At 39.0% G+C, this 14045-nt stretch overlaps 4 protein-coding genes across 6 annotated transcripts; 2 read left to right on the plus strand and 2 right to left on the minus strand.

The window, feature by feature from the left end:
• Positions 1-5383: 5383 nt before the first annotated feature.
• On the plus strand, positions 5384-8736 carry LOC104762706 (putative U-box domain-containing protein 50). The gene is made up of 7 exons (XM_010486047.3): positions 5384-5840; positions 5925-6037; positions 6142-6278; positions 6384-6762; positions 6856-6996; positions 7098-8339; positions 8441-8736. The coding sequence occupies exons 1-7, from the start codon at positions 5636-5638 to the stop codon at positions 8639-8641; spliced, it is 2418 nt and encodes an 805-aa protein (XP_010484349.1). The 5' UTR covers positions 5384-5635; the 3' UTR covers positions 8642-8736.
• Positions 8737-8771: 35 nt separating this feature from the next.
• On the minus strand, positions 8772-9304 carry LOC109130619 (protein SKIP34). The gene has a single exon (XM_019240414.2). The coding sequence runs from the start codon at positions 9302-9304 to the stop codon at positions 9017-9019; it is 288 nt and encodes a 95-aa protein (XP_019095959.1). The 3' UTR covers positions 8772-9016.
• LOC104762707 (protein ecdysoneless homolog) lies at positions 8901-12082 on the plus strand. The gene is made up of 5 exons (XM_010486048.3): positions 8901-10681; positions 10772-11110; positions 11208-11344; positions 11435-11592; positions 11685-12082. The coding sequence occupies exons 1-5, from the start codon at positions 9546-9548 to the stop codon at positions 11862-11864; spliced, it is 1950 nt and encodes a 649-aa protein (XP_010484350.2). The 5' UTR covers positions 8901-9545; the 3' UTR covers positions 11865-12082.
• Positions 11976-13960, minus strand: LOC104762708 (uncharacterized). 3 transcript variants are annotated; one of them, XM_087498194.1, is made up of 3 exons: positions 13823-13960; positions 12655-13205; positions 11976-12513 (listed from the first exon to the last, which is right to left on the minus strand). In XM_087498194.1, the coding sequence occupies exons 2-3, from the start codon at positions 13079-13081 to the stop codon at positions 12467-12469; spliced, it is 474 nt and encodes a 157-aa protein (XP_087354320.1). In that variant the 5' UTR covers positions 13082-13205; positions 13823-13960; the 3' UTR covers positions 11976-12466. The 3 variants fall into 3 exon arrangements, with proteins under 3 accessions (XP_087354320.1, XP_087354321.1, XP_087354322.1); XM_087498195.1 differs by having other exon boundaries at positions 13766-13959; XM_087498196.1 differs by having other exon boundaries at positions 12655-13953.
• Between the last annotated feature and the right edge of the window lie 85 nt (positions 13961-14045).

Genomic DNA, 14045 nt, shown 5'->3' on the forward strand with positions numbered 1-14045 from the left:
AGCGAGTTAATTCGGGAAAAAGTCGTGTGGATTCATGGGATAAACTGAAGAAACATATGCGTCGTTACTTTCTTCCTTACAATTATGCAAGGACAATTTACACCCAGTTTCAGAGTTTGCGACAAGGAACTCGAAGTGTTGATGAATATTCATCTGAGTTTTTTTCTCTGCTTGCTCGCAACAGTTTGTATGAGGCAGAGGAGCACTCTGTTTCACGTTTCATTGGAGGTCTTAAGCAACAGATACAAAATCAGCTTTTGCTCTTTAATCCAACATCGATTTCTGAAGCACATCAACGAGCTGTGTTAATTGAGCAGAATTTGCGTCCAACTCCTGCGTGGAGTTCATCTACCCCTCGTTTTCGATCTGTTACTAATGGGGAAGCTAGCCACGCCATTAAAACAGAGCAGCCTGCATTGTCTCCTGCTCAAGATGTTAGTAACACAACCTCGACAATGAAACCGATACGATCTCTGACATTTAAGTGTTTTAACTGCGGGGAAACAGGGCATCGCCAAGCCTCTTGTCCTAAGCGCGTCCTGTTTGGTGAGGAAGAAGTTATCTATGATGAGGAGATTGTTGATCACCCACAAGAGGAAGCCAATATACAAGTTGCAAGGGATACCGGTGTTCCTTTAGTCATTAGGAGAAATTTTTTAACCCCGCAAGCCATTGACGAATCTTGGTTGAGAACAAACAATTTTCGATCCAACTGTACAATCCGAGGGAAAGTTTGTCGTCTCATCATTGACGCAGGTAGTTGTACGAACATTGTTTCAGAAGAGGCTGTTGCTAAACTTGCTCTTGTCACTAAACGACATCCTACGCCATATCGACTTGCTTGGCTCAATGCACAAACTGATTTGCAAATTTCCAAGAGATGTCGTGTTCCTTTCTCCATTGGCACAAGTTACAAGGATTCAGTTAGTTGTGATGTGATACCAATGGATGCCTGTCATATTCTGTTAGGACGTCCATGGCAATACGACCGACGAACAATTCATGATGGATTTGCTAACACCTACAGTTTCAGCTATGAAGGAAATCGTATTACTCTTCTACCTTCACAAGATTCGGCTCCATCTTCACAATCTGACACAAACTCAGATCCAATTTCTACCCCACCAAAGTCTTCACAACCTGTGTTGTTTGTTAAGGCCACACAATTCTTTGAAGAATGCGAGAGGACTAACGGTGGAATGGCTCTTATTTTAAAACTTGTGTCGTCACCACTAAGCTGCGATGTGCCAACTGAATTCCAGCATATTGTAGCTGAATTTAGTGATGTGTTTCCCGAAGAACTGCCTTCTGGTCTGCCACCTTTACGTGACATTCAACATTGCATCGATCTCACTCCAAACGCTGCCTTACCAAATAGACCTCATTACCGTATGTCACCACAAGAGCATGACGAGTTGCGTCGTCAAGTTGAAGAATTGTTGTCAAAAGGATATTTGCGTGAAAGTCTTAGTCCGTGTGCGGTACCAGCTCTTCTTATTCCTAAGAAAGATGGTACATGGAGAATGTGTGTTGATAGCCGCGAAATTAACAAGATTACAGTTCGGTATAGGTTTCCAATACCGCGTCTTGATGATTTGCTGGATCAGATTGGGTCAGCCACAATTTTTACAAAGCTTGATCTCAAAAGCGGGTACCACCAAATTCGTATTAGACCTGGTGATGAATGGAAAACAGCCTTTAAAACTCGTGAAGGCTTATTTGAATGGCTAGTTATGCCTTTTGGGTTGTCTAATGCGCCTAGTACTTTTATGCGTGTTATGAACCAGGCTTTGAGGCCTTTTATAGGACGTTGTGTTGTTGTATATTTCGATGATATACTGATTTTTAGCTTGTCCCTTTCAGATCATCTCCAACATTTGCGTGATGTGTTGACAGTTTTAAGACGAGAAAAATTGTTTGGAGCAATCAAGAAGTGTTCTTTTGGAGTTTTGCAAGTTCTGTTCCTCGACTATGTGGTGTCTCGACAAGGTCTTTCGGTTGATCCAGCTAAGGTCGAATCAATTAGTTCTTGGCCAACTCCACAAACGATAACAGAAGTTAGAAGCTTTCATGGTCTTGCATCCTTTTACCGTCGCTTTGTTCAGCATTTTAGTAGCATTATGGCACCTATAACTGACTGCATCAAGTCGACACCCTTTGTATGGACCAAAGCTGCAGATGATGCTTTTCACGTGATTAAGACAAAGCATACAACAGCTCCGATTTTAACACTTCCCAACTTTGACATTGCCTTTGAACTTCATTGTGATGCTTCTAAATCAGGAATTGGTGCAGTTTTAAGTCAAGAGGGAAAACCAGTGGCATTTTTTAGTGAGAAAATTGCAGGTTCACGTGAGAGATATAGTACGTACGATGTCGAGTTATACGCTGTGGTGCAAGCGGTGAAACATTGGAGATATTATCTTTTTCACCGCGAGTTTGTCTTATACACAGACCATGATGCTCTTAAACATATGAGTTCTCAAGATAAGGTATCCTCACGACATGCTGCTTGGTTTTCTTACCTTCAACAATTCACTTTTGTTATTAAGCATAAGGCGGGAACACTTAATCGAGTCGCCGATGCTCTCAGTCGTCGTCATGCTTTGGTAGCTTCGATGCATGTTTCAGTTGTTGGCTTTTCAGTTCTTCCCGATTTCTACCCAATTGATCCTTTTTTGGAAAAATTTGGACTGATGCTCAACGTGGAAACAGTGATGACTACGTTATTGTTGACGGGTTTTTATTCAAGGGATGTAGACTGTGCATTCCAGATTGTTGTCTCCGCTTACAAGTGATTAGAGAACTCCATGGTGAAGGACATGTTGGTAGGGATCGCACCCTTCAGTTAGTAACCACATCTTATTTTTGGCCGACATTACGACGTGATGTTGAACGTTATATTGTACGATGTGGAATTTGTCAAGCTTCCAAGGGACATGCCTCCAATGCAGGATTGTATCTACCGTTACCAATCCCCTCTCAGCCTTGGACCGACATAAGTATGGATTTTGTTTTAGGACTCCCTCGCACTCAACGTGGACATGATTCTATCTTTGTTGTGGTTGACCGATTTTCAAAGATGGTCCATTTTGTGCCTTGTAAAAAAACCACTGATGCAGTTCAGGTCGCGACGTTATTCTTTCGCGAGATTTATAAGCTACACGGCCTTCCTCTTTCAATTGTGTCAGACCGGGACTCACGATTTCTGAGCCACTTTTGGCGTTCGTTGTGGCGTTTACTTCGGACTAGTCTCGACATGAGTTCTGCTTACCACCCACAAACCGATGGTCAAACTGAAGTCACTAATCGAGCCTTGGGTGATCTGTTACGGTGCTTAGTTGGAGATAACATTCGTTCTTGGGATTCTGTTTTGTGTCAGGATGAATTTGCACAAAATCATGCTATTAATCGGAGCACGGGTTATAGTCCTTTTCACGTGGTTTATGGTTTTATGCCAAGAGGTCCAATTGATTTAAGTATAGCACCAGATCGGACACGTTCTCATGGAAGGGCTTGTGACATGATTGACAATTTTGCAAACATTCACCAACAAGTCAAAGCCAATTTGGAAGCTGCTTCTTCAAAATACAAAGCTGCTGCCGATTCACACAGACGTGATGTTCAGTTTGTAGTAGGTGATAAAGTTTGGGTTGTCCTCACCAAAGATCGTTTTCCGTCAAACACTTATAACAAGTTGAAAGCCAGAAAGGTCGAACCATTAGAAGTGCTTGAGAAGATTAACAACAATGCTTATAGACTCCGTCTCCCTCCCCACATGAACACAACTGACGTTTTCAATGTTAAACACTTAGTTCGTTATGTGGCTGATGAAGAGGATGAAAATTCGGGGACGAATTTTTCTTTACCCGGGGCGACCTGATGCAGCGTAACTACACACTTTCCTGGGCTGAAGCGAGAGTTCTAGTTTTGGTTTATTTGTGGGCTTTTGGTTGTTTAATTATTTCCTTTTGTGTTCGTTAATTTACCGACATTAGCTTAGGGTTTTTATTTAGTTTATTGCACAAGTAGTATAAGTAGAGGATTTGGAGCTTTATTGTTCTTCGGTTTTTGATTAATAAAAGAGAATTACTTTTTCAAACTCTTGTTCGAATTCTCTGTTCAAACAAGAATTATCGACAAGCTACTAAAGGTTCTGCAGATCCTAAGTTTCTTGTCTTTTACGCTTCTAGCTGCTACATTAGAAATCCACACAAAGCATGTAGTCGGATCATCAATGAAAGAGTTGGCGCAAACTTGTTCTTATGGGTTGGTGGTAACAAAAGCAAGGATTGGTTTAGAGGTTTAGGTTGGGTACTGAAAGCGTTAGATGGTTCAGAAGTCAAAAAGCCTTGGTTCAACCAGTTGAGATATCCAGTAAGTAAAGACACAAGGTGAGCAACAACCAGGGATCTAACATAAATATGGAGTCTACAATGGAGTCTTCTAACACAAAAAAAATTCAAACTTAAGTGCTAAATTTAAATACTTTGTGAACAAACCAGACTTAGCATCCCGTCACATCCTACAAGTCTGTAAGCTTGGTGTATAAGTTCAACATGTATATACACGTATTTTAAATTAAACACTTAAGGTTTTTCCAATTAATACTTTAATAAATTGTTTAAAAAAAAAATCTTTTGAGTTTTCAAATTTAAATGTTAAATTTAAATACGATGAAAACAAACTGGACTTAGCATCCAATCTCATTCTACGGGTCTGTAAGTTCGGTGCATAAATTCAACATGTATATACACGTATTTTAAATTAAACACTTAAGATTTTTTCAACTAATATTTAATGAATTGTTTTTTAAAAAGTTCTTTAAATTTAATTAATAATATTTTCAAAACTTAAGTATTAAAATTTAAATAAGTAAAAAACAAACGGGATTTATCATCTCGTCTCGTCCTACGGGTCCCTAAGCTTGTGTATAAGTTCAACATGTATATACACGTATTTTAAATTAAACACTTAAGGTTTTTTAAATTAATACTTTTTAATAAATCGTTTTTCTAAAATTATTTTTGAAACTTTAAATGTTAAATTTAAATACAATTATAACAAACTATACTTAACATCTCGTCTCATCCTACATGCCGGTAAGCTTGGTTGGTGTATAAGTTTTTATCTTCTTAGTGTAATTTTTTGCCTTATGTCAATCAATCTCTATCTAACCAGAAAAGATTGTTGAAAATTTAATTCTAAACCTAAAGATTTAGCCAAATAAAACTTTAGGAGTATTCTTTGTTTTTTTTTAACATTAGCTAATGCCTAATATTATGCTAATAATATCTAATGAAAAAAGAAACTGAAGTTCTTGAAAACATAGTCAACCTGGACCCTAATTGGATATAGAGATATGCTTTGGTCACCTGAGGCTGAGGTGTGATTACCTCGATGTTACAAAGCGAACACGTCTTCAGAATTTTATTCTCATCAATCAAACTTCAAAATTTTAGTTTAATTTATCCTTTTTTATGCCTAATTTAATGATTTCCATACACATAGAGATATTGACTTTTTCAATCTTGTTTAGTTGACTACGGAAACTGGTGAATTTTCCATCTACAAAAACTCTCTTTCAAAACAAAACACAAAACGATCATCATCACAGTTCACAAATTAGAAGAAGATGGAGGAAATAAAGAATCAAGAATTAGAAGAAGAAGCAGGATTAGGCTCAACAACAATTGGAAAAGTATACATAGCTGTAGGAAACGATGTACAAGAAGGTTACAAGACGATCCATTGGGCTATAAAGAAATGGAACGACATACCTATCTCCATTGTTCTTCTCCATCTCTGCAACATTTCTCAAGACTTTGTCTACACCCCTTGTATAAATCTTTTTCTTATTAATTCACACCCTCTTCTTTCTTATTATCGTATAAATCCAATTCACACGTGTGTATGCATTGTAGTTGGGAAGCTTCCAGCGAGTTCTGTGAGCGAGGAGAAGCTTCAAGTTCTCAGACAATACGAGGAACAAAAGATCAACAAGTTGCTGTCCAAATACATAACTTTTTGTGGAAAGGTTTGTCCTTTTCTGTAAATTTTATTCTATCATGGTAAGAAATCGAAGTAATCTGTTTCTTGGGGTCTTAAAATGTAAAATTTTATGTTCTGTTTTAATAACAGTTACAGGTGAAAGCAGAGTTACTCAAAGTTGAGAAGCAAGATGACTCAATTCAAGTATTGATATTAGATATAATCTCAAAGCTTAGAATCACAAAACTCGTAATGGGAATCACTTTCATGAGATCTTCATCTTCTTGGTAACATCTTTTTTATTGATTTTGCAAATTGATCTCGTTCAAAACCTAAAGTTAGTAATCAAATTTCAACTCTGAATTTTGTTTGAAATGTTTCTTGGAATGCAGGAAATCGAAGAGTGCAATAAGCGGTTCGTTCTATGTTTATCAAAATAAACCAGAATATTGCGAGTTTTATATAATTTGTGGAGGCAAAATGGTTTCACTAAAGAGAGAGAACGATGTGAACAGCAATATCCGAAGTTGGATTGGTAAGATGTTCCATGATCCAGGAAGAAATCTAGACCGCTCATCTGGTAGCAATGATGATTCAACGGCTAGTGGAAGTAGTACATGGGAAAATAATTTACAGGTGATAGAGAATTATTTCCAGCAATTATTGAGTTTGAATCTTGAAGAAGAAGAAGAGGAACTCGAAAATGGTGTTGCAGAAGAACAAGAGGGAGAAGAAGAAGATGTCCTGGCACTAGACGTGCTGCAACATATGGTAAAAAGATACTACTGTCCGAGAATATGCTCTTCTTATTGAATTGTTTTTTACATTTTGATTAAATATTTTTAAATATGTTGAAATTGTCAGAATGTAGCAGAGAAGTTAGAGTATGTGAGAAGAAAGGTGAATGAAGCTAAGCTGATGATAGATGAGAAAAGAGAAGAAGTCAAAGTCAACGCTGAAAGATCAGACAAAGCTGAATGGGCTATCTCTTTATGCAATAGCAGAGTAATAGCTAGCTCAAAACCTAACCTTTTGGAACCATACTTAAACAAGAACTGAGCTTCTTATTAAAGTGTTAAAATACTTCTTTTTTTGGTTTGAATCAGATTGAAGAGCTTGAAGCCTGGATTAAAGAAGAAAGCGAGAGACGAGATAAACTTCAAGTGACGTTAGATTCGGATATCAAATGTATTGAAGAGGCTAAGAACTATGTCGAAAAAGGAAAAACAAAGCTTCATTCTCTAGGGGAGCTTCAAGAAGAGCTGTCAAGCAAAGTTAAGACAATGATGGAGGCTAAATTGCAGGTGGAGGTTGAGCTAGAGAGGGCTGTGTCACAAAGAGGGGATATGATAACGGAGATTGAGAAACTAAAGAATCAGAGAGATGTTTTCAACCTTAGGATTGAGTTTTGCAAGGAGAAAGAGGCGAGAGGTTTGGTTCCAGAGGAAGAAGAGGTGAAATGCGGGTATAGAGAATATGTTGGAGCGGATATCAGATTGGCCACTGAGAGCTACTCTGATAGGTTGAGGTTGAAATCTGGTGGTAACTGGACAAATGTGTACCGAGGGAGGATCGAGCGTACTACTGTGGCTGTGAAAGTGATTGGTGATTCTTTATCAGATGAGGATTTTGGAGCAAAAGTAAAGCTTTTGAATGAGATAAGGCATCCTAATTTGGTAGCAATTGCTGGGTTTTGTTCACAGAGGCCTAAATGCATACTCTTTGAGTATATGCACAATGGGAACTTGAGGGATAATCTATTCACATCACAGAGGAAAACGAGAAGAAGCAAGATATTGAAATGGGATGATAGGATTCGTATAGCTCACCAAGTTTGCTCTGGACTGGGGTTTCTCCATTCGGTTAAGCCTAAACCAGTAGTACATGGTCGCCTTACGCCTTCTAAGATCCTCTTGGACCGTAACCTTGTACCGAAAATAGCCGGGTTTGGACTTACAATGCATAGTGATCAATCTGATCCGAAACCTGATGTGATGGCTTTTGGGGTTTTGCTTCTGCATCTTTTAACCGGGAGGAACTGGCCTGGTTTGCTCAAGGCAATGTCGATGAACCAGACAAGCATTCTCAGGGATTTGGATCAAACAGCTGGTAAGTGGCCACTCGAGTTAGCTAAAGAGTTTGGTGCGCTTGCAGTGAAGTGTTCTTCAGTGAACAGAGGAGGGAACATGGATTTTTCAACCAAAGAAATAATGGAAGAGCTTAGTAAGATAAGGGCAAAAGCCGATGAGTTGAAAATCACAGGAGGGTACGAGGAAGCAACCAATTCAAACATGGACGAAGGAGATCCCAATGACATACCGAGTGTTTTCATGTGTCCCATACTTCAGGTAGGTATCAAGTCAAGTCCATATCTCTTTTCATTCTCCTTATAGCAGCGGCACAAAGAGAAAGTGATCATCACTCACAATCTAACTCGTTACTGCTGCAGGAAGTAATGAAGAATCCACACATTGCAGCAGATGGGTTCTCGTATGAGCTTGAAGCCATAGAGGAATGGCTGAGCATGGGACATGACACATCTCCTATGACAAATCTGAGACTAGATTACCAGGTTCTTACACCAAATCATACCCTTCGTTCTCTCATTCAAGACTGGCATAGCAAAAAAGCAGCACAAGCTTCCTCATAGATTCTTTTGTATAACAACAAAAAAGGCTCAGAATTCTGTTTTTTTTGACTCACATCTCCTTAATCAAGCTATAAAACTCATATATCTTGACAAAAGATTCAATCTTGACAAGCTTAACTCACAAAGAAGATGATCAAAATGGAAATAATGCACATAGCTTTTGTTGCGGTGCTCTCAACAAAACAAAATCTACAGATTCTTAGACATTTGCTGCTGACAATTACGTTTATAACTGATACTATTCAAAACACAAACAAACAAGGGAACATAGCCAAAAGGTAAAAGAGATCCCCACAACAAAAGAAGAAACAAAGATCAAGATGAAGAAGAAGAAGAAGACAGTTGGCTTCCCCCCTTCCTTTTTTTTTTATTTATTTATTTCGTGGATACAGGAGAGAAAAGGCGAACGATTCGATCTTTCTGTTCTTGATATCGCCGTTCCAAGAAAGTCTCAATGATCTCCATGACGGAAACGAATCTCTTCATATGCTCCAACCTACGGCTTAGCTCAGCTTCTCTCGCCCTTGCTCGTCTCAGCCGCGCCTCGGTTTCCGCGAGCCGGTCTCGAAGATCGTCAACCACTGAATCTTCTTCTTCCCCGTCGTACGATCGGCGACGGAGACTGTTACGCGACGAAAACGATTGATTGTAACCGTAACACATCGTATAGAGAGGAAGAGAGAGAGAGAGAGAGATAACACAAAAAATCAACTCTTTTGTTTTTTTTTTGGGTTTCTTTCTTCTCTCAAAGGAAGAAGAAAGACACTGAAACGAAAACATTAAACAAGGGTGTTTTGGTCATTTTCAAATAAGCCAAAACCTTCTTTGTCAGCCAGAGGGTTTAACTTCTGTATATAAAAATCAGTCACCGGCGGTGAAAGAAGAAGAAGAAGAAGCAAGAACAATGGCGAAGCCTTCTTTCTTCTCTGAAACCACCACCACTTCTCGTCTCCCAGACGACACCGTCTTCTTCTCAATATTCCCTGACTCATCATCTCTCTCCGTCGCCGGATCAGAAACCTCCGCCGCTCTTCAATCACTACACTTAGAAATCATCGATGTCGTTTCTCCGTTTACTTCTCCTTACATATGGCAGCACGAACCTTTCTCTCTCTCCATCGCTCTCTCCTCCTCTTGTGCTTGTGCCGATACTGCTACTATGCCTCATCTCCACGGGAAGCTCAAGTACGGTGACAATCTCGAAGACGAATGGTTCGCTGTCTTCTTGCTTTTTCGTATCTCCGCTGCGTTTCCGTCTAATTCGATTCGTGTCTGGGACACTGACGGCGAGTTTCTCCTAATCGAAGCTGCTTTCCACCTCCCGCGTTGGCTTAACCCGGAGACTAGTCTCAATCGTGTCTTCATCCGCGGCGGTGACCTCCACATCGTTCCCAGAAGCCGTTTGCCTGATCCTTCTTTAGTTGCGTCTCTGCGATTTCTAATCGAGCGTGGTAACGAGTCTCGTGCGTCGGATTCAGTTCAATCCGCGTTGAAGAATCGGATTTCTGATTATCCCGAAAGAGCGTGGAGGAATATGCATCGTGTTAGGGTTAGGGTTCCGGTATCAGTAGCTCAAGTGCTTAGACACGAACCTTTATTGATTTCGCTTGCTGTTGAAGGGTTTTACGATCGTGATATTGATTCAATGAAGCACGCAGCCAAGATGGAGAAGTTCTTGAGCAAAGGAAGAGACGAAGAGCTTGTGCTTGTTCTTGTTAAGATGTCTCGTGCAATGTATGGGCAGCTAGTGCAGCAGAAGTTTCAAGCACCGAATTGTTATCCAATGCCGAGCGTCAGTGACAGGGATGCTTACATTGAAGCTGAGCTAGGGATGAAAATAGCTTGTGGTATGGAAATGATGTATCAGCTGAGAAGGAAAGATGGAGAAGACGGGAAAGGGGTTAGTTGGAGCAAGTATAAGGAGAATCTTGAGAAGAATGGTTATTTTGAAGGATTGCTTTCTGGTTCTAAGGAATACAAGAGGTTGATGGAGAATGCTGAGGAATACTACCAGAAGAGTTCTTCGTTTTCAAGGACAAGGTAAATAATGCAGTTTTTTGGTTGTTGCAGTGGAAAGGATTTGTCTTTGAGTTGATTGTGATCTTGAGTTCTTTGTTTTTTTGTGTGCAGAGACATTATGAGTGCGCCAGTGAGACGTATTGATGAGGTTCTTGCTTTACCTTATTCGGAGGATGACTTCAAGGGTATGGAAGTTCCTGTTTCTGACAATGATTCTTGGCTCTACGATGGTGAAGATGAGCTTAACTCTGTTCTTCAAGAGAGGCAGAAAGAGATGGAGTTTTATAGCTCAAAGAAGGAAAGCAAAAAGAAAGCAAAGGAGAAGCAAGAAGCTGGAAGCTCATCTGATGCGAACATGAACAATTTTGATCTCGGTGATATCTCGAAGTCGATGCAGCAATTCATCCAGAAAGTATCAAGCTACGAAGGAGCAGAAGTGCCAGACAACAGGTTATCTATTATCTTGAACACTAACCATATTTCACGAACATCTCTTTGTTAAATTTCAAGCCCAACACATTGAATTATCTTTGCTTGAATTCTGTAGAGAATTTAAAGAAGTGAATCTAGATGTCGATCGTTTCATGAAGGATATTGAGTCAATGCTAGGGAGTCAAATTCGTGGCAAACAAGCTGGTGATGACAGCGAAGACTCTGAAGGATCTTCTATGGACATGGATTTTGGTATCTCCTACTTTAAACTAATTGCTTTGTTGTCCATGTGGTATGTTATGTGTGGAGTGTGAGTACTCACTAAAATGTTATGGTGTGCAGATGACTTTGAAGATGATAGCGAAGGAGAAGAGTCTAACGAGGATGCTAAGGAAAGCTTTGAGGAATCCTACTATGGAGCAATGAATGAGGAACTGAAGAACTCAACTCTTGAGAAGAGCTTTGAACATGTGAATCAACATTCTTCTAAGCAAAAAGAGGTACCATCTTGGAGCAAGTTTTCCCTAGATTGTCTGTGAATTTAATAATAGCTTGAAAATTGTATTGTAATGGTGATTACGTGCATCTGCAGGAATCATCAAAGACTTCGGATGAGAAGGATGATGAATTTACACCAATTGATGCAGATTTCAACCTTGTTAAGAACCTACTTGAGTCCTACTCGTCACAACAAGGACTTCCAGGTCCGGCTTCCAATTTGCTCGGTCTCATGGGTTTGCAGCTTCCAAAGGATTCCAACGACAAAAGCTGAATTCTGGCGGATCACAAATGTAGTTTTGGGTTTACTTTTGTTTAATAACATATTTTTGCCAAGTTTCTGAGATTATACTCGTGTGCAAACGTTGTTGGGGGTTATTGTGTGTTGTCGAAAGTAAGCACATGACATGTGATTCAAGGAAAACAAACTTATGTACATGTACACTACTACTATATTACACATCATCGAACCACAAAAGAACAAAAGAAAAAGATCTTTTTTTTTTCCTTTTTTTTCCAATCCCAATTTTTTTTCTCGACCACAGAAGTGAAGCAGAAACGCTTTCACGAGAAAAAAAAAAAAAAAAAAACACCCACATGAAAAATATCCAATACTCTCAAATCATATTCATAATCAATTCAGCTTCATGTTGCTAGGTCTCCATCACCATCATCTTTTGTCCATTAGTAGATTCTTGAGAGAGATGACTTGGTGTTTTTGTTGTCACTGGCTTCAAACAGAGAAACAAAAGAAGTCTCCAGAAGCTATCCACGAATCTTGCTTCTTCTTTTTCTTTTTTTTCTTTTCTAGATTATTCGAATTTTGATACTGAAACAACAGAGAAATAATAGTCTTATTCTTCCCAAACTTCGAGTTTATAGCTTCCCCATAGACGACAGCCACTGTTCCATGTTCTTCCCATCTGCAGTTTTAATGTCATGAGAACCAAACACTATCCAATTTATACAACCAAAGACTCCAAAGTAATTATGGTAGATCAAGCTCAAAGCAGATCATTAAAATCATCTTAAAACATGCATAAAACTCACACAATAATACATACCAGGAGTAGGAGAGAAGAACCCATTAGAGATGTGATTCCCTGAACCATCGATAACTTTCTTGTAAAGAGGAACCAAAACAACAAAGCCACCACAATCATCATCTTCAGTTTTAAAACCTGGTCCATGTGGCTCAACCCAACCAATAGACCACTCAGGATCATCAGGCTCAGGAAACACAACATTCCCCATCTTATCCTCTTCTCCTGATCCTGATCCTGACCCACCTCTTCCAATCCATCCTCCTCTCTTGGTCTTCTTCACCGATGAAGAGGAAGAAGAACCAGACTTATTAATAGCCTTCTTGAGTGAAGGACTCAGTGAAGAAGAAGAAGAAGATCCTTTAGTGATCGAATCTTTCTTCTCTCTATCTTTAGTGTTATTACCACCACACAACCACCTCGGAAGACGAGGAAACGAGACTGCCATCTTCTTCTTCTTCTTTTTTTTTTTTGGTTTCCTTCCTTAAAAAAACTCCTCCGAACCCCCGGAGAAAACTCTAATCATTCAGCCATGCTGGATCGATGCTTTTATCTTCTTCTTCTTCTTCAACCTGTTCACAATAAATAAACACTTTTTTAAAAAAACCATCAATTTCCATTAATAATAATAATAATGTCACCATTATGATGACAATGACCAAACACAAATTGACTTTTACTACACGAATTTCACAACTTCAAAAGAGAAAAGAAAATTTCAAATCCATTAATACTGTTTTATGATGTAATCTAATGAAACTGAACTCATCACATAGATTAAAACACGAAATTTCCTAATTGAAACAAACAAAAAAAATTAATAGTCAGATTTAAATCTTCGGGAATTCAACAATTTCAGATCCCAGTTTCCTTTGCGGATTTGTTCATCAATGGAAAGTAATTAAATAAATGAACACTTTCATCAGATCGGTGGTTCAATTTCTTACTATAAAAAATAAAAAAATCAAAAGCGAACGAGAATTGGAAGGAAGAAAAACAAAAAGGGGGAAAATCAAAAGCCTCCCGATGCCCGTCAAAAACACGGCAAGGCTTCACCGGAAAATTCGGCGGAAATAAATGCGAAAAAATCGGAAGAAGAGTAAATAAAAATCTCCGGGGAACGTAAGATTACCGAGAGAGAAAATAAGAAGAATTAAAAAAAAAAAAAGAATCGACGATCGAAGAAAACCCTAAAAAAAGAGAGAATTGCGTCGTTTCGTCCGTTGTCTCTGATGACTCTCTTCTTCTTTCTGACTTTTCTCTGACTTGGTTACAGAGAGAAGCTCATCCTTGTTGGGCTCTGCTTCCTTTATTTATATTACTCTCTTTTTTTTTTTTTTTAATCTTTATATTTTTATTATGGCCGTTTTAATTGGGCCTCGCTTCTGTGGAAACCCAATAAAGATTGATCC

Source organism: Camelina sativa, chromosome 18, assembly GCF_030686135.1.
Source record: "Camelina sativa cultivar CO46 ecotype springtype chromosome 18, ASM3068613v1".
Lineage (NCBI taxonomy): Eukaryota > Viridiplantae > Streptophyta > Magnoliopsida > Brassicales > Brassicaceae > Camelina > Camelina sativa.